Source organism: Toxoplasma gondii, chromosome X (assembly GCF_000006565.2).
Source record: "Toxoplasma gondii ME49 chromosome X, whole genome shotgun sequence".
NCBI lineage: Eukaryota > Apicomplexa > Conoidasida > Eucoccidiorida > Sarcocystidae > Toxoplasma > Toxoplasma gondii.
The window spans coordinates 3,781,383-3,799,148 of NC_031478.1; the positions used below are offsets into that span (position 1 = coordinate 3,781,383).

At 51.0% G+C, this 17,766-nt stretch overlaps 3 protein-coding genes across 3 annotated transcripts in view; all 3 read left to right on the forward strand.

The window, feature by feature from the left end:
- Positions 1–617: 617 nt before the first annotated feature.
- Positions 618–2,734, forward strand: TGME49_223490 (hypothetical protein). The gene has a single exon (XM_002365994.2). It carries the CDS (start codon positions 1,037–1,039, stop codon positions 1,973–1,975), a length of 939 nt encoding a protein of 312 aa, XP_002366035.1. The 5' UTR covers positions 618–1,036; the 3' UTR covers positions 1,976–2,734.
- Positions 2,735–3,049: 315 nt separating this feature from the next.
- TGME49_223485 (hypothetical protein) lies at positions 3,050–6,952 on the forward strand. The gene is made up of 3 exons (XM_018780003.1): positions 3,050–4,322; positions 5,017–5,071; positions 5,885–6,952. Exons 1-3 carry the CDS (start codon positions 4,023–4,025, stop codon positions 5,923–5,925), a joined length of 396 nt encoding a protein of 131 aa, XP_018635897.1. The 5' UTR covers positions 3,050–4,022; the 3' UTR covers positions 5,926–6,952.
- Positions 6,953–9,089: 2,137 nt separating this feature from the next.
- The window catches only part of TGME49_223480 (sushi domain (scr repeat) domain-containing protein), a gene marked incomplete at both ends in the record, with an annotated part of 31,922 nt that continues 23,245 nt past the window's right edge, over positions 9,090–17,766 (forward strand). Inside the window, 9 exons of the mRNA XM_018780002.1 lie at positions 9,090–10,634; positions 11,104–11,251; positions 11,641–11,837; positions 12,612–12,792; positions 13,523–13,779; positions 14,614–14,748; positions 15,683–15,803; positions 16,474–16,638; positions 17,168–17,383. Coding sequence (XP_018635896.1) covers positions 9,090–10,634; positions 11,104–11,251; positions 11,641–11,837; positions 12,612–12,792; positions 13,523–13,779; positions 14,614–14,748; positions 15,683–15,803; positions 16,474–16,638; positions 17,168–17,383 — 2,965 coding nt within the window. The remainder of the gene's footprint in view (positions 10,635–11,103; positions 11,252–11,640; positions 11,838–12,611; positions 12,793–13,522; positions 13,780–14,613; positions 14,749–15,682; positions 15,804–16,473; positions 16,639–17,167; positions 17,384–17,766) is intronic.

Here is a 17,766-nt window from a genome sequence, read left to right on the forward strand (position 1 = left end):
ATCGTGGGATGTGGTGAGTCTTTTAGGGCATTCTGTCCACCAATTTCAGAAAGCAAACCATCCTACAGTGTCGCCAAGAACTGCAATACAGAAGGGATGTTGAAAGTGGAGATGCCTTACCAAGTTTCCAAGCCACAATGGAAGAGAAACTGGACATCGATATGTGCCAGAGGCAATCGTAGCTCTCAAGGTCTTTCGGGCATACCTGATGTCTCTGGCTGTGTCTGCTCTGTATCTTGCGTCTTGGGCGTTGTTCTGTCTCCTGTTCTGCCGAGTTCTGCGCCCCTCAGAACGAGTCTCACTGAACTGAGAGACGAGAGCAAATCCTCCGTCCTCAAGAGCAGTGACACGCTTACTCGAGATAAATGGCAACTCCGATTCAAATGAGACATTCTTACAAAAATGTGGGCGGTTTCATCCACGATTCACTGTCACGTCGTCATGCGACTGGCATGCGCGAGAGTCTTCTTACCCAGTGCCTTTCGCGCATTGCATGCAGTTGCACGGAGCGAAAAATCGTCGTTTTCAGCACTGTGCCCTGATCCTGAAGGCGGTTTTTAGCGACGGCTGATTGAAGAAAGATTCGCTTCTGCAGTCTTGTTTTCTTTTAGTTTACTCGACACCTTTTCCTGCTCTACACACCCTGCCGAGCGCGCGGAACTGGGCACGAAGAGGCCTTTTGAGTTCTCCGTTTTTCGCAAAGCTGCGACAGCACCGACGCTGAGTCAACGGTCCGTTTTTCTTTTTTGTACACTTTCTTATTTCTCTGTTTCCCTCTACTGCACGCATTCTTCGGAGTCTCCACCTTTTCTTTTCTTCGGAAGGCTGGAGTCTCCCCGCCACTGCCGCTAGCGCCTCGGTCTACCGTCTTCCCCCACACAACTCGGCGACTCGAAACTTCCGACTGTACGGATTTCCCGGCCACTTGGCCACGCGAACTCCGGTCCAAGTCGCTGTCAGATTCCTCGTCTCTTTCTTTCTAGTCCCATCTGCCCAACAGACGCGCCGCGAAAACCTTGTGTGGGGGGCTAAAAAAATGGAGGCGAGGGAGCCCAGCAAAGCCTCGCGGCGGCTGTCTGCGCAGCAAAAACTCGAAGAGGCTGTGGTGTCGCCTTTCGAGAATTCGGAGGCCACAGCACGCCTTTCTGTGCCCCCCGATTCCCCGCGATCTGAGCGGCGCAACTCGCTCTCTCGTAATCTCGAGGGAGAGAAGGGAGCTTCTTTGCCTTCTGCAGGAGCAGAGCCCTCAGATGGTGCATCGCAAAGAAACGCTTCGCAAGGACGGCAGACTCAACAGGCTGAAAGAGAAAATCCTTCCACTTCTTCTTCGTCCTCGCGCGACAGTGGCAGTCAGGAGCAGCAAGGCGAGGAAGCGCAGCAAAGGCGAAGCTCGACGAGGTCCACAGACATGTCGGGAGACGCCGAAGGGCAGCTGGGCCAGAAAGCAGAGTCACGGGTGGAAGGCGAGGGGCAGGGGGAAGGAGACGCGGGGCAGCCTAAAGAAGTTTGCCGAGAAGAAGAAATGGGAGATGACACAGAAGGCGGTTGTCAGGCCGAGGAAAGCTCGTCACCGCAGGCAAATGTACCAGGCACGATGGGAGCTCGCATTCCTCGCAGTCGCGGCAGACAAGCGTGGAGAGAGAAGGGCACTGTCAGAAGCTTTGGTCGGTTCTGCAAAGAGGCTGCGAATCGGAACAAGGGCTCCTGGGAAAGTCAGAAACAAGCGCGCGACCAGCAGAAAGCGATGCGACAAGCTGAGCTGGAGATGCGCCAAGAACGGTCGGCGGTGCTCAGAAGAAGACGAGAAAAGACGGAGGAGAAAAGGCGACGCAAAGAAGAGAACGCGCTCAAAAGCAGCCAGGTCCAGGTCATCAAGAATACCGCGAAACTGCGCAAATGGGGCAAGAAAGCCCGCAGAGACCTCGTCAAAATGAGTCCGGAAATGATTCAAAAACTCTATAATGTCCGCCTGTAAAGAACAACAACCACGTGCACTCTGGATACGCCTTCATCGGGCTCTGGTTCCACTTTATCGACGTCATAAAGTGTGGTCTCGACGATGAGGTAAAAGCGAAAAAGACAAGAGGCTTGTAGAGAAAATCTTAGTCGTCGAGACGGCAAAACCCAGCATCTACCTTTTCGAGAGCGACGCCATCGCGGAGAAGAAATTCAAATTCAAATCTCCGGTCTGGAGCTGAGACGCTCGCGTGCGGGGGCACACAACTGCATCCTGACTCTCCAGGAATTCCTTCTGATTGACGGTATTTTTCTGAACTCGACGAGTCTCACTCTCCCTCCCACTAAGGGACGTGGAAAGCGCGTCTGCATGCGTTTCTGGCGAAGAACTGTGTCCCGTGTTTTGAACGGATCGAAGAGTGAGCGTTAAAATGTTTTGGTTTTATCAAAAGGTCTTTTCTGGAAAAACCGGTGTGAACTCCTTGCTGTGCTACGGGAACCTAGCAACAACAGTGAGGGGTACGAGTCACCAAGTGACAGAGACAAAGGCTGTGAACCTTGGCTTATGCCTGTGTGTGCGAAGGGAGCATTTGTTGCTCGGTGTCTTGTTTCTAACTCACAAGAAGAAACTTCCGCAGCGTAGTTCCTCCGGTGACGCAGAGGCACATTTATATCCGTCTCCACTTGTGCAACGATCTACAGAACCAATAGGGAAGTGTGACCGACGACGGCAGTGGACCCTCTTTTCTGATAAAAACCATTCACCTGATCACTGCTGCGTACACGAGAAAAATGAGAAACAAAAGTTCTTCCTTTGGTTCTCTAGAACTGGTGGTACGCGCCCACTGCTATTAGAGAAGGAGAGGAACTGCCTCTCCTTTATCTCCATATTCTATGGAGAGAGTCTAATTCTCCCTCGCTTGAGTCACGTACACGTCTGGCGTCGTAGGACGGATTCGAAAATCTTGGGAATTGCTTTTCCACGAGTTGCGTCACACGGTGAAAGTCGGAGAGCGTCTACGGGGCAAAGCACGAGGGAAAAGAAGGTGTGAGGACGGTGTTGGCGCTGGACGAAACGTAACGAAACTCGTACAAATTCGGAATGAGGTTTCCAGTCAAGATCACACGACAGTTTACTTGTACGCAAGCATATAAAAGATGCATTGACGCAGGAATCCGGATAGGTGCGCCACGCTGCAGCAGTCAGGCAACCTCAGTCTGTGTGTGTCCGTTTCGCGGACCTAGATGACGAGTCCAGTCGAGAGCGAAGGACGCAAATGATCATACACATATGGACTAAACCTTTCTGGAATTCAGTCTGTCGTGGGGGTAAAATCCCAGCATCTAAAGGAGATCCTTCCGCACGACGACTAGGTAACTTCGCTAGCAAGACGACTCAAACACTTCTGCTTTGCCCCGTCTGCTGACTCAGCTTAGTACATTAGTCTTTGAGGCAATTTTCGTCAAAAAAAGACTCTCCGACTCTCTGCGGTTCTGTGTTCGCCGGTCCGGTCAATGACCGGAGGCAAACAGGAGCGCGTCTATGCCGTTCGTGAGACTCACCAGCGGTTCTCCAGAAAACCAGACAGTGCCAACTCCCACACATGAGAGGTTGCACTGAGATGCAGCGACCTTCCTGCCATTTGAGAGGGAAGCAACTTAATTCTTTAAACAAGTGCACAATCTCCCAGAGCTGCATGAGCTCTAAGGTCAGAACGGGAAACGCAGTCCGTAGAAGCTCGAATCAGACAGACTGCTCAGCTCACACTTCCAGCCGGTGCCTTTACGCATATTTGTTTTTAAACGTAATATGCGGTTTTGCGTTGAGGAAAAGGTTGTTCGCGGCTTTCCAGGCTCTCTTACCATAAAGTGTGAGGTCCGCCGTGCCTATGTAGCGCCTGTCTCCCGTGCATGCAGGGAAACGTTTACATGCAGGCGACTTCTTGGCTTTGCGTCGTTTTGACGGAAGACTGCAGGATGTTTTCCTTCCACCATAGCCCGTTTTTCTCGTTGATTGACGCGTGCGTTCTCCTCGTTTAGCGTCGATTCTCACGCTGTTTCTGCTGATGCTTCGTCGCCCGTTGTTTTATGGTGCCCGGCGTCGGTGTTTGAAAGAAAGGCAACACTTTTCAGGGTTTGTTTTCCGTTGCTCGGCGATTTTGCGTCGGAAAATTTCCAGAAGTCCTGTCTGTCGATCCATATCTGCGTTTCTTGTTGCGGCTTCCGCTGCCTGTCCCGCTTCACCCCACCTTCCGCTCGACAGAGCGCAGCGACTGCCTCGCCACCATGAGAGTTCCTGGATTTCCTTCCCTCACTTTCCGAGCAGACTCGTTACTCGTTCAGTGCTGCATCGCCGCATGCGTCTGGTAAGCCAACCGCGTTCATGTTTTGCCTTCCTTCCAGCCGGAGCTGTCTTTGCGGGGGCGCACTTTGACAAGAACACGGAGCTGGCAATCGTGCAGATGGTCATGCTTCTGCGAGAGTGTGCGGCTGGAATCTCGCACGCAGTTCTGTGTTTCTCTTTCGACTGTCCCTGTAACGCAACTCTCTTCACGGTGCCGTAGAAAGGAAGCCCCGAATTTGCATCCATCTGGAAGCGAAAACCGCGCCGGGAAACGAAATTCGGAATACCTAATGGGCAGGCACGCAGTCGACAGAGCCGAGAGGCTTGATACCTTTTCGTTGTAGTCTTTGAACGGACCGCTCTCTCGATTGATTTCGCTGCCGCAAACCGGACGTAAAGAACTCCAGAATTCTTTGCCGAGTCTCGCCGTTCGGAGGCGGCACTCCTTGAATGCGAACTTCCTTCTGCGTGGTTTTCGGCTGATTTACGAGGCTCTCAAAGGTCCGAGTTTTCTGTGCATATCCAAGCTTTCATAATGATTGGAAATCTAGTGCGGGCGCTTCCCCAGTCTGTTGCAAAGCATTCACTGTGTTTCCCGTATACTCTGCAAGTAGTTCGGTGTATAAGCTGATCATCGTGACTCCTAGAGCCACTGAATGCCCACAAGCGCCGAACATTCTATCAACCTTCCATGATGTGGTGATATCCTAATGCAGGTATGGACCTCAAGATGCAGCGGCCGTTGGGCTCATGTACTGGCTGGGACGTCAGGTACGTGCAGGAGATTCATGATTTTTTCCTTTTCTGCAGGACTCGTTCCCCCTTGGCACCAAATCGCCCATGTTTTGTATACATTTGCATGTCTGCAGCCACACACCATAATATATGAAGAAACACGAACAAATGCAGATACGTATATAGAGATATTCAGAGATATTTGTGTCTGATGTAGACGCCCGTGCTGGTCGCAGGCAACTATGTTCCAGGGAAAAAGCTGTGCCTTTCAGGCTTGTCAAAGTCTTGTCAAGCGAGCTTGGTGTGTCGTACCAACGCTAGTGTATGCATGTGAGAGACCGTCGTAGCGGCATTCGCCTATATATATATATATATATATATATATTCATGCAGAGAGAGACTTGTACTCACACTTTCTGGCTGAAAAGAGAGGTAACCCCAGTCGCTGTCCAGATGCAAGCAAGTATTTATTCAAGGATCTCGCTCTGATACACAAGACGCGTCCCTCACAGCTCGGCCACTTACCTATACGGGCATCATGGTATTCGTATGCGGCGCTGCGACTTCACCGTTGTCACCCGGGGCGCCCGTAGCGCTAACAGGGGGACGAGAGGTTTCCTCGAACTTTTGTTCGTGCCTTTGTTTCATTAGAGTTTGTTCCAGTCTGCAGTTAGACAAATCGAACTTCATGTGCGTACAAAAGTACGCGTGCAGGGGTGGCTGGGGAACACAGAGAATTTCCGGTGTGTCTGTTTAGTACGCACTTACACATGCATGCGTCGAACAGGAAGAGATATGGAAATGCAGATGTTGGAAACGAGATTGGTGAGCAATATGTTGTGGTCACAGCACGGCAAGAAAGTGACGCCTCCTCACAAGCTCGCTTCTGACGGCCAGACAGCCCTCCAGGACTTCCTTAGACGCAAGAACCTTACTAGCCAGCAGGTCACAGTGGACTGGAAAGGCGCCAACGGCTACGTGAATCTCCGAAGCTGAGGAGAGTGCAGATCAGAGATTCCGTGGCAGACCCTGTTGAGAAAGGCATTCCACACAACGATACGCCATCCGCAATTGTAGCTGCAAATGGTGTCCAGAACTGCGCTGAAATGCAAAAAAAATTATCGTACGAGTGGTGCGACACTTCCGGAACTGAGGATGAAGACGCTGCGGCAGTTCCACTCCACTCGACCGCAACATCGGAAGAAGTAACCACCGACGGATGCCTGTTTTTGCTGTTGTAGCGGCACACTACATCCGTGTTCTGATCGGGATGAAGTCAGATGTTAGGTCTTACGGTCGGCTGGTCCATTGTGGTTTCTCCCCAGAATCGTTGACCTTTGTGAAATCCAGTGGAATGAGTGCGTACCTTAGCGTGAATGTCGCCAAGACAAAACTGTGGCAACTTTCATCGATTTCCCGAGTAATCTGCTGCCTTGGGATTCGGTGACTGACGAAACAAACGCGTGGCACTAACATGCTACGCAGAAGTCAGGGGAGTCGTTGACAGTTGTGAATGAGAACCCAGAAACTCGCTCCTCATAATACATCGTTTCGCTTGCGTGTTCTATTCATTTAATCTCGGTCGTTTCAGTACAGAACTGGGGTGCGGGAGACAGAGTGAAAAATCTGTACAAACGTTTGCTCTCAAGCACACCACGGCACCGTTGGGTGGTTTTCCGCTGCTGGTGGGGAAGAGACCTCAAAAATCCCGTCCTTCTGGAGATACGGATGAACGCAGAAGGAAAATGTGGCACCCAGCAGCACACTGAATGAGTGGCCGCGGCTTCGCTTCGATAAATACGAACCGGATACCGACCGGTCTGTTTGTACTTTGCTCCTCGTTACCCAATGTACGAACTCATCGGACGGTTGCGGTCGGACGAGTGGGAAAGCGGTAAACATAAAACCACTGCCGGAACACAAGGAAATAACCGAATATATATATATATATATGTATATATATATATATATGTATATATATGTATATATATATATATATATATATAGCAGGTGCCCGCTCGAAAAGCGCTTCATCAAAGTGTCAGGTCTTAGAAAATTAACGACTGGGAGACCGAATGAGGAAATTTTGTGGTATCTATCGGTTTACACAGACGTGTATACACTCGCACTGTGCCTGACTTGAATGCTGTAGACGTTGGTGTCTAACAAGGTAGAACGCGTGGTTTCGGTGGAAAGGTCATGTTCTAAGCTAAATGTTGGCCATATGTATGGATAGCCCATGTGGATCGTTCTGCTCTGCGGGTCTTCAATTCAGTATCTCATGTCTTTTCGGTCTTTCCTTGGAAAGCAGTGTATACTCAGTGTGACCAGGGTGAATCACCGGGGGAAAAAACCTAAAATGAGTTTGTTTTCTTGCTGACGATCGGAATCATGTGGAGCTGGGTCGAGACAGCTGTCCCTCGTGCTATCGGCCTGCGCCCTCCCCCCGCCCGACACGCATCTCTATCTCTTTTGTGTGTTCAGTAGGCGACGTGGTGAGTAGTCTGCAGCGGAACCCGAGTTTGTCGTTCTTTCTTCTGAAGAAAAAAGTCAGCTTTGTGTTCGCATTTCCTTCCCGCTAGAAGACACACTTGGTGTAAAACCAAGACTGTGCCGGGGTAGCTGCAGCACAACGGTGCCTTTTGAACAATCTTTTTTGACCTATTCTACCCGCGATGGGTGAAAGCGGAAGTGTCTGTTTTGCCTTCCAGCTTCCTCTCTACAACCTCTGGATGCTGTGTAGACAGGACGGGGTCTGAACAGCGATTTGTGCCACTCTCTCGAACGCAAGCGTTTGGATACGAAGCAAAGTATGGGATCCAATTTGCTGACAACCGTTCCCTCCTCGAGAGATGTGTCGCCGAACTGCAGATGTTGTTCCCCGTCCCTATTAAATAGTATCTATTGACAATTGTTCCAAGAAGAGGAAAGAACTGCAAAAGATGTCTTCACCTTGAGGCAAAAGGCAACACGTTTTAGAAGCCCGGAAGTGAAACGCACACCTCCAGTGCGATGCTCCAGCTGCTCCGCCGAAAACAAGGCGCAGCCAAACTGCAGCACAGGCTTGGTTTACTGTCAGATCGATGGCGCTCTAGAAGATCTTCATACTATTTTTTTTCTGACGTTGTTGTGTCGTAGAACGGGCCTTGTTCCTGTTTAGGATTCCAGGTCTGTTTAGGGACGCATACACGCATTGCTTAAAGTGTTCTGAAACACTCTCGCCTGCGGCCCGTCTTGTTTTCAGCACTCTCTGCTGTGCCCCAGAGCAACAATAACTGTACGGCCATGGTTTTTGTCTCGAACAGTGGAGTTCCCGCGGTCTCCACTAGAGCGATTTGGCCTTTGAGAGGAAGTGGGCGCCTCCGCCGTCGGTTTCCACTTTCTGCGGTGGAATTGTGGCACTATATGAGAGGATAGCTTGTTTTCGGGCGTTTTTCGACTCTGCCGGTTTTCTCGTTTCGCTTTTGGTTTGCACATCTTGTTCTGCAGACCGTCCCTGTTGAGGATTCCGGTCCATGGCTTTCGATCTAAATGCGTTTTTTGTTCAAAAACAGATTTTTTGCAGTCTGTTTGAAGATCGCTGAGAATCCCCTTTTCGACTGTTCGTTTTTACCTGTGTGTAGACGCTAGACTACGCGTTTCCTGCGACTCAACAACTATATACTTTGCATCCGCCGGACGACGCAAATTCATGGCTTGGTATATCCCGTAGCGTCTCGAACCGTGCGAGTTTTTCCTAAGATTTCGACTTATGCTTGCCTGCTTCCCAACAAGGAGACTGGATCGCTTCCAGACCGGAAACCAATGCTCTGTAGGTCACGAAGACCCGATCGTTCATGAGACAGTTTCTCCTTTCTCCGTCTTCGTCCGCTCGCCATGTCAGTGTTTCTCTTCCCCGTTCTGCGACTCGGTGGAGAAAGTTCTTCCTCGTCAAAGAGAAAAGAGGAGAGAAACCTCGTCCCGCGGGCTCTCCTGCGCTTGCCGTCGACCCTGCCGTATCTGTCGAAGCACCTCAAGCAATTTTTGTCTCGAAACAATGCGCCCGTCCACACAAATGTCCATGCAAAAGGGTTTTGCCTGCCCTTCTCGCACGAGTGTTGACAAATCTAAATGTAAAGTGGCGGCCAAGGAAGGCCGTGGCGACAATAGCAACCCAATACGCTCTTCGGCAGTACACAATAACGAGGAGTCTAGCATCAGACGGTCGTCCCAGCTGCGATCCGTCGGGTGTGCCCGAGGGCGCAGTCTCGGAAGGTGGGTGCGCGCGATGGAGGAAGCTGCAGGATGGCCACGAAGGAAAACCTGCCGTGACATTGCGTTACCACCCAAGGAGTGCCTCTGTGGATCGGCTTCTACTATCTTGAGTCCTGGCACAAACTCCTGGCTTTCTGCCTCTCTCCGTTCCTCCGTCACCCATGCCCTTCGTTCCAGTCGCCGCGTCGCTCGCGTAAGCGCTGTCGGCTGCGCGCAGACGCTGTTTTTGCTTTGTCTTCTCTTGCCCCTGAGGTTTCACAGCGGTAACGAACTCCAGGCATTTTATTCCCCACTGACGTTCGCCGCCACGAGCAACGTGCTGGGGGAAAGTGTGCAGGACGACTTTTCTGCCACGTCGCCAGACTGTTCCCTCGGCTCTTCTGGCGAAGGTGCCTCGTGCCTCCTGGCCTACGCGTTCGACGCTCCAGATCCTTTTCACCTACTGCGAACAACACCGAAAAGCGCGTTTCCCCATCTCTACTTGCAGGATGCTCCGGGCGGGGCCTCTGCATCTGCGCTGGTGGCCGTTTCAAGCCGGCGTCTGAGTCTGCAAGACGCTGCGGCTGCGAGTCCGCCCAAGTTGCATACCTCTCCTCTGCCGGAGTCGAGAGAATTCCGCACCAGTCCGTTTCTGGACAGAGGCACGGACTTCCGAGAAATTCCCCCCGAGACCACCCCTGCAGAAAATGCATTAGGACGCTCGAGCGCCAGACTGCTGAGTGACGCAGAAATCTTCGACTTCGCCGTTCGACGGCTGCAGGGTTTCGGAAGCCTCTTCGGAGGTTCTGGAGCGGGCAGCTCCTCAGATCGCGCGAAGAAAAGACCAGGCAGTTTCGACCTCGACGCCGACGAGAATTTGAGCAGCACGTCTCTAAGCAGCGGACCTGGAGGTCGAAAGGTTCTAGTTAGCAACGGCTTGGTCTGCGAAGACGACGCTCGCGTGGAAGAGTTCGGCGCCAAGTGCAAACTGATTGCGCGTTCTTTGGGCGGGCGACTCGGCTGCGAAAAGAAGCTCTCTGAAATCGCTCCGGACGGACAACTTCCTCCAACCATCCCGGCTTTCTCTCGCGTTGCTGACGCGTGTCCCCTCACATGCGGCCTATGCGAAGAATGCGCTCCCGGATGCGCACTCTGGTTCCTTGGAAACACTCTGTGCGACGAAGCCTGCAACAATGCGCTTTGTCAGTTCGATGGTGGCGACTGCTGGAGCGCCGACTGCGTCGTCAGTGAATGGAACGAATGGTCCAACTGCAGCATCACTTGCGGAGGACCCGGAACCGAAAAACGCAGCCGAGAAATCAAAAGCAAACCGAAACAGGGCGGATCGCCTTGCCCTAAACTCGAGGTACACACCAACAGATTCCCAAACATCAATTGGAAAAGCACGTGTTATCTATAATACATGGTGGAAATACACGTGCCATACATATATATACGTATATGTATATGCCGGAAATTCACAGTTTAGTGATGCAGAAAAAGACCTGGCAGCTCCCTTGTGTAAATAGAAATGACCAGTAAACGCTGGAATGCCCGTTCTCCCGCAAACGCGTGTGTATAAAGCACGTGTACATCGGGAACGCATCTGTCGAAGCAGGCGCAAACACATTTCTTGATGCGCATAGGTCTGAAGGTCTGATCTAGGTTTGTGTATGCACACGAATAGAGCTGTGAGTGAGCGACTGGTGGCTCTCTGCAGGGACGAAGAAGCCAAGACGCGTTGTCACCTTACGAGCGCTTGGCTTCTTTTGAGAAGAGGCGTGATTAGACGTTTTGAAACTTTTTTCCCGGTGCATGTCGCCTGATGTGGCCAGGAAACTCGCGAGGGCTGCAACGCCCACGTCAAGTGCCCGGAAAACTGCGTCGTAAGCGAGTGGGGAGAATGGAGTGATTGTTCAACAACTTGCGGCGAAGGGCAGAGCAGACGCCAGAGAGAAATTCTCAAGCATCCTGACACAAACGGTGAGTTCGCTGTGTATCATTTTGCCTTTTATAGAATGTCTTACAACAGTTGTGCATACTTTGGTGCCCTTCCACAAGCGACAAATATCTTTTACGCGTGTCACACGGCGACACGTTCCTCCCGTGTTGACATTTCACAGCACTACGCGATTAGGTTCACTTTGAAAGGGATTGTGTCCACTTTGAACGGCATTGTTTTTTTCTCCGACAAACACCAGACCCGACTGTATAGGCCAAGATGCAGGCAGCCGAACAGAGTGGAGGGACTCTAAAGCAAAAGTATGCGCCGACGCAGACACTGACACTCAGCCACAAAGAAAGCCACGGCGCTGTGTGCCTTCGCTTCCACGTGCAGACCTTGATGCCGATTTCTTATGAGCTTCCTTTAGGACAAAAGTGTCCCGAGACAGAACAGGCGCGGGTTTGCATGAAAGATTCCTGCACAACGGCTTGCGTTGTCTCTGAGTGGAGTGAATGGGGACCTTGCGGTGCTTCTTGCGGAGGCGGCGAACGCACTCGAAAGCGCAGCATTGTTTCTCCTCCCGTCAACGGCGGGGCGCTTTGTCCATCGCTCACTGAAGATGAGGTAAACTCACCTTCTAATACCGTTTTCTAGGCGAGAGAGAACAAGGGTGCTGGCATACGCATCAACGTTACTGTTTGTTCCTTGGTGCATGCACCGAATCCGTATCATGTGTACTCATGTACGTATATACATTTATATATATATATACATATATATATATATACATATATATATAAATGTAGTTGTGGTGGCCCATTGATTCCTACGCGTGCCACGATAGTTACTAGAATGCAGATATGGTTTGTGTGTATTCAACTGTATCTGCATGTGCGTGTGGACTTCACATTCACTGCGTATATGCCTGCACATACGAGATGCAGACGATGTTCGCACTCGCGTCTCGGGATCACCTGTGTAACAGTTCATTTCTCATGATACCGTCGTTTTCTCGCCATATATATATATGTATGAATATATATATATATATATATATAGTTATATTTATGTACATACACGGATACATGCATACATACATGCATGAAGATGCGTCATAGGGGCGTACAGAGAAGGGGCAGGGACAGAAAAATCCTGGAGACGGTTCGTGCTGTTTGCGATTTACATGCGCACACCCAAGACCGAGTATCTATATCTGTATTCGTGTCTCTGTATTCATCGCTTTCTATCTCTTTATATATCCTTCTCTGTCTAAGTTTCTCTATCTATTTCTGTTTTCGTCTACATCTAACTTCCAGTATCTATACGCATGTCTGTCTATCTGTTGGGGTCTAAGTATCTCAACGAAAGACATAGATGCATGAATGTTTTTCCCTGCAGGTGTGCAACGACTTTTCCTGCGATGGGGGCTGCGAGGTCGGGCCGTGGAGTGACTGGAGCTCATGCACCGCGCCGTGTGGAGGAGGCACAAAGACAAGAATGCGGGAAGTTCGCAGAAAGGAGAGCGGCGCAGACTGTCCGCCTCGTCGCCAAGAGGCCGTCTGCAATCAACACATTTGCGGTAACTCGAAAAGCGACCGACTCTTATGTTCGCTTCGTTAGAAAGGGGAAGCTTTCACGATCTCGAATAGACAAAAGAGCCACTGAGACAGCGCGCCTCCTCGTTGAGAGACGTTGGGATGCAGCCGCTGTCGATACCAGAGGAACGTTGTTTTTCACAGATACGGCAACACAAAAAATTATTTCAGCGTCATAAAACGACCGAAACCTGAAGGTATACTCTGCCACCTGCCGAGCAATATCGACACTCACATTTTACCTGTCTAAAAACAGCTTCCTCGCGTGCATGTACAAGTACATCTATACGTTCCTGTACCCACGCATCCGACTACGTACACCTATGCATGCAGGCTGGGTACATCAATGCATGCAAGCTGAGTGTGCATCAATGCATGCAAGCTGAGTGTGCATCAATGCATGCAAGCTGAATGTGCATCAATGCATGCAGGCTGAATACAACAGCACCTTCAGGTTGTATATAACGCTGCATCGGGGATTTGGCATTTGATCCTCGTTTACTGTTTTCTCAGAATCAGCATCCATCTCTCTTTGTTCTCGTGTAATGTCTCCTCTCTCACATCTGCGCCTGCCTTTTCTCTCTCCCGCCACTGGTTTTTTTTCTCACCTTCTCTCCTGACTCTTGGAATCTTCTCCATCCCTCGAGATGCCTGAGATTCGGCGAACTGCTTCGCACGCTCCCCACTGTGTCTTCTCTTTCTCCGCGGTTTCAGCAATCGACTGCGCCGTCTCCGAGTGGACTCCCTGGAGCGCATGCAGTGTGCCTTGTGGAGAAGGGCAAGAAAGCAGACGCAGACATGTAACGACAGAGCCTGAGGGCATGGGCTCGCCTTGTCCACCTCTCGCGCAAGATCGTCCCTGCTTCGCGGGTCTCTGCTCTTCCGAGTGTCTCGTCTCTGACTGGAGCGAATGGAGCGTCTGCACAGCTAGCTGTGGATTTGGAACTCGTACCAGACAGCGATCTGTCGAGGTAACACACACACTGTCAACAGCGCTGATACACGCAGACTTCAAACATCCATCTTGTACAAGACGTGTACATACAACATACATAGACATATATATATATATATATTTATTTATAACGTTTAGGTGTACGTGTGTGGATCTGTATGTATGAAGCAGCAGTCCACCCACTTGTGACCCTTTGTCGAGCTTAGAGTCATTTTCTTGTACGCCTGGCACTCCTTCTGAGACATCTGACTGACCACGAGCACGTTGCTCTCTTACGAAGACGCTCTGTTGCCATAAAAAACTGCCGTCGAGAAAGACAGACCAGAGAAATCCTGCAGGCTATATATTTAAATGTATGTATATGCACATATGTAACTGTATCCACGGTCACGAGAATGCGTAGCTTGCATATGGTGACGGTGAAAACGGGCATCTGTCACATCTCGGTTTTTTTGACCTTTTTCGCTGTCGTTGAGGTTTCAGTATCATCTGCCTGCTTATCGCTCTGTTTTCTCTTCCGTTTCTCTTTTTCGTCACTTGCGTTTTCGCCCTTCTCTTCCTCGCTTTTGTGCCGTCTGCCTCACTCCCCACTCTTAGCTGTCTCAAGCAGTCCATGAGGGCGGGGGTGGTGTACAGCCGCCAGGACGACCGCGGTTGTCTCTACTCCATGCCTTAAGTCCTCTCCAAGAGGCCAGGACTTGAAATGCGTCTGGTGGAGATCTTGCATGTCTCTGCGTCCTGGTTTTACTCAGTGTCCAGGGTCCTAAGTGGCGCCCGGAGGGAAGCACTCGGTTGCCCGTTGCCCGTTCTGCTCAACGTGCGTTTTTTGCCGTGTTCGCCCGCTGTACAGACACCGCCGACAGAGTCGGGAGGCGCGGGGTGTCCAGATTTGCAGGAAAGCGAAGAATGCTTTTCCAACTGTCCTGTTTCCTGCGTGGTCGGCGAGTGGGAAGACTGGGGCGAATGCGCTGATCTCTGCCACCAGGTACTCTTCTGAAAAGCCAGTGACCTCGACGGTGTTGACACAAGCTTTTCACCGAGGCGTTCACCTCACAAAATATAAAAGCGCTCCCCAAAGATGTCTTGAGGTGAACCTCTGGGTAAAACCACGCAACTCCCTGCTCATCTATCAGCTTACCAAGTTCGCTGTCTATATCTCTGTCTGTACATCTGCATCCACTTACAGCGGTACCTCTCAACCTATCTCTCTGTATACATCCACAACTATACATATGTATATATACATACATATAAATATATGTATGTGTATGTTTCTGCCGGTGGGACTACACGTTCGTGCCTGTGTCTTTCTGTCCACCTATGGAATGCTGGATGATGGCAAACCTACGTCTCCATCCACCTATTTGTCTGAACAGTGTGTCAAAACCGCAATCTGTCTACTCACGTTTATGTGCCACTGTCTGTACATGAAGACTTCACTCGCGCGTCAAGACCGTTTACCTCTCAGTCGAACGCTCGGTAAACAACTTCTAGCCCTTTGTCCGTGGAGACACGCGCTCGTGCGTCTACACGAAAAGATATAAATAGGTGAATGGAAAAACAACTCGAGAAACCGCGGCTGTTCTCTCCACTTTGACTTCAACTCTACGTCGCTATTGGTAGAAGTAAATTCGGAGTTCCCGAGCATTTCCCCCCCTTTCGTCTCTCTTGTATATGGCTGCCGCCGTGCTCCTCTCGCCCTGTCGCTACACCTGAACGTTGCTCCAAGTGTCTCTCCGAGTCGGCGGCGGGCGGCTTCTCCCCTTCGTACGATGTGGAGACCGAAAGAAGCTGTCCTTTTGGTGTTTTCTCGTTTCCTCCGACGCACAGCCGTTTTTCGTCCGGATTCTCTCGTGACTCACTGGGGGATGCTCGCCATCTACACCACGTCCGTTTTCTCTCGATCGCCTGCCCATCAGGTTGGAGTGCTCGAGCCCATAACGACTCGCAGCCGGGCCGTTCTGCTGGAGGCGCCCGACTGCCCGCCGCCCTCCACGTTGATTCAAAGTCAATCTTGTGTGGCTCTCGGATTCCACTGTGGTAGGGGACAGGCGAAAAAGAGACTTTCCTGGACCTCCACGAACGGTTTGACACATACGTTTCCGCGGCCATCGCACCTCATCACACAGAGGAACGACAGCTTCTCAAAACACCCCGCAACGCGCAAAAAATTTAAAAAAAGTCACGTACACACTTGGCCTGTACACATGCATATATATATATATGTATATATATGTATATATATGTATATATACAGATATATGTATAGATACAGATATGTATATATAGAGGAGTGAATGTGTGTGGTTTTTGTGTGTATGGAAAGGGACGACGCTGGGATTCGATAGACGTCAAGGGAGGTCGGGTGTTTGACGTTTCTTTCCAGGTCCACAAATGCCGTAGAGGCACTCCGACTTCTCTTTCAACTTCGTCTCCATTGCTGTTTGTGACTCTGCGTCTAGAGAGAACAGGCGCTAGAAACGCGTCCCTACCTGTGTTCGTGTCTCCCTCGCCCTCAGTCTTTGTGTATGCAAGCAAATACATATACATATACATATATGTATATATACATATATATATATATATATATTTATATATCAGAGAATCTGTACATCTTGCGAGGCGAGAGGTGAACGAGGATGCAGGTTGCATTTGCTCGTGAGTTGTGTTTTTTCTTCCCCGTGGTCTTGATCTGTTTTTTTCTTCGCAGACGTCGACTGTGAAGTAGGCGAATGGGGGGCTTGGGGACCCTGCAGTGCGACTTGCGGCGGCGGGCAGAGGCGGCGGAGGCGCGCGATCCTTCGTCCGCCGACGGGTCAAGGAAAAGCATGCCCGAGTTTGGTGGATGTGAACCCCTGTGCTTTGGAATCTTGCGGTAAGAAAGGCGAAGATCTCCTGTTTCTCCACGCTCAGAAAGACAGCGACATGCACAACGTTCCGTCCAGGAAGACCCGCTGGTTGTAGCTTCTCTGTTCGTCTTCTCTCCGAAAGGTCCCTGGCCCAGGTTTATTTGCGGTTCTGTGGAGAGACAGACTCCGCAACGGCCACCGTGTTGTACGTCCGCCGGTGTCTCTTGCGACAGAAGGAGGCGGCTCAGAAGCCTCTCTGTTCCAGAGCCATTTCTCAGTCTTCTTCTCTCGTCACTCTTTCTTCTTCTCTCCTTGCTCCGTCTCCTTCTCCTTCTCTCTCCGTCTGCTTCTCTCTCGGCTTCCCTGCTTCTCGCTCAGCTTCCTTCTCTTTCATTTTTCTCTCTTTCTTCTTCACCTCTCCTTCTTTTTCGGTCTTTGTCTTTCCTCCCTTTTCTTCTCTGTCCGTCTGCGTCTCTTCATCTCGTCTGCCCAAAACTGCTGCGTCGCTCTCCCCTCAATCTCTTTCTCTCTTCTTTTCGTGTCTGTCCGCTGCAGCCGCGCTGGAGGGTCAGATGATTTCCTCATGCATCTACGGAGAGTGGAGTCCGTTCAGAGAGTGCGACGCGACTTGCGGCGTCGGCCGGCAACGAAGCATGCGGGCGATTTTGGCGTTTCCTTCCTCCCCGTTCGACCCCGAGGGCAACATTCTCCTCGATAGCACCGTCTGCACAGAGACCGACAGATTTCAGATGTGTCACGGCCCTCCTTGTCGTAAGCAACTCCGCTGAGACTTCCATGAGAAAGGCAGAAAAGGAATTTGTCCTCAACGACGGTCTCTGCACTTTGCGTTTTTTGCGGCGGCGCTCTCCTCGCTTGTCAACGGCAGTGGCGCGCCGCAGGCGTTGCATGACTCCGGGAGTAAAACAGGCAGGGATAGAGTGCCATCTGCTTCTCTTTGCTGCCAGCACGGTTGAGGACTGGCGAACGCAGCGCGTTGCCCAGGAGCCAGTTCGGAGTCGAGAAGACTCCCCAGAAAAAAGGTGGATTAGAGAAATCTGGAAGTCTGGTTTTCGACTGCGTAGCAGGAAGTCTCGGATCCGCCACACTCAGGCTGGGGTTGCATGCAGAAAACATCTTGAACCATGGTGCCTATC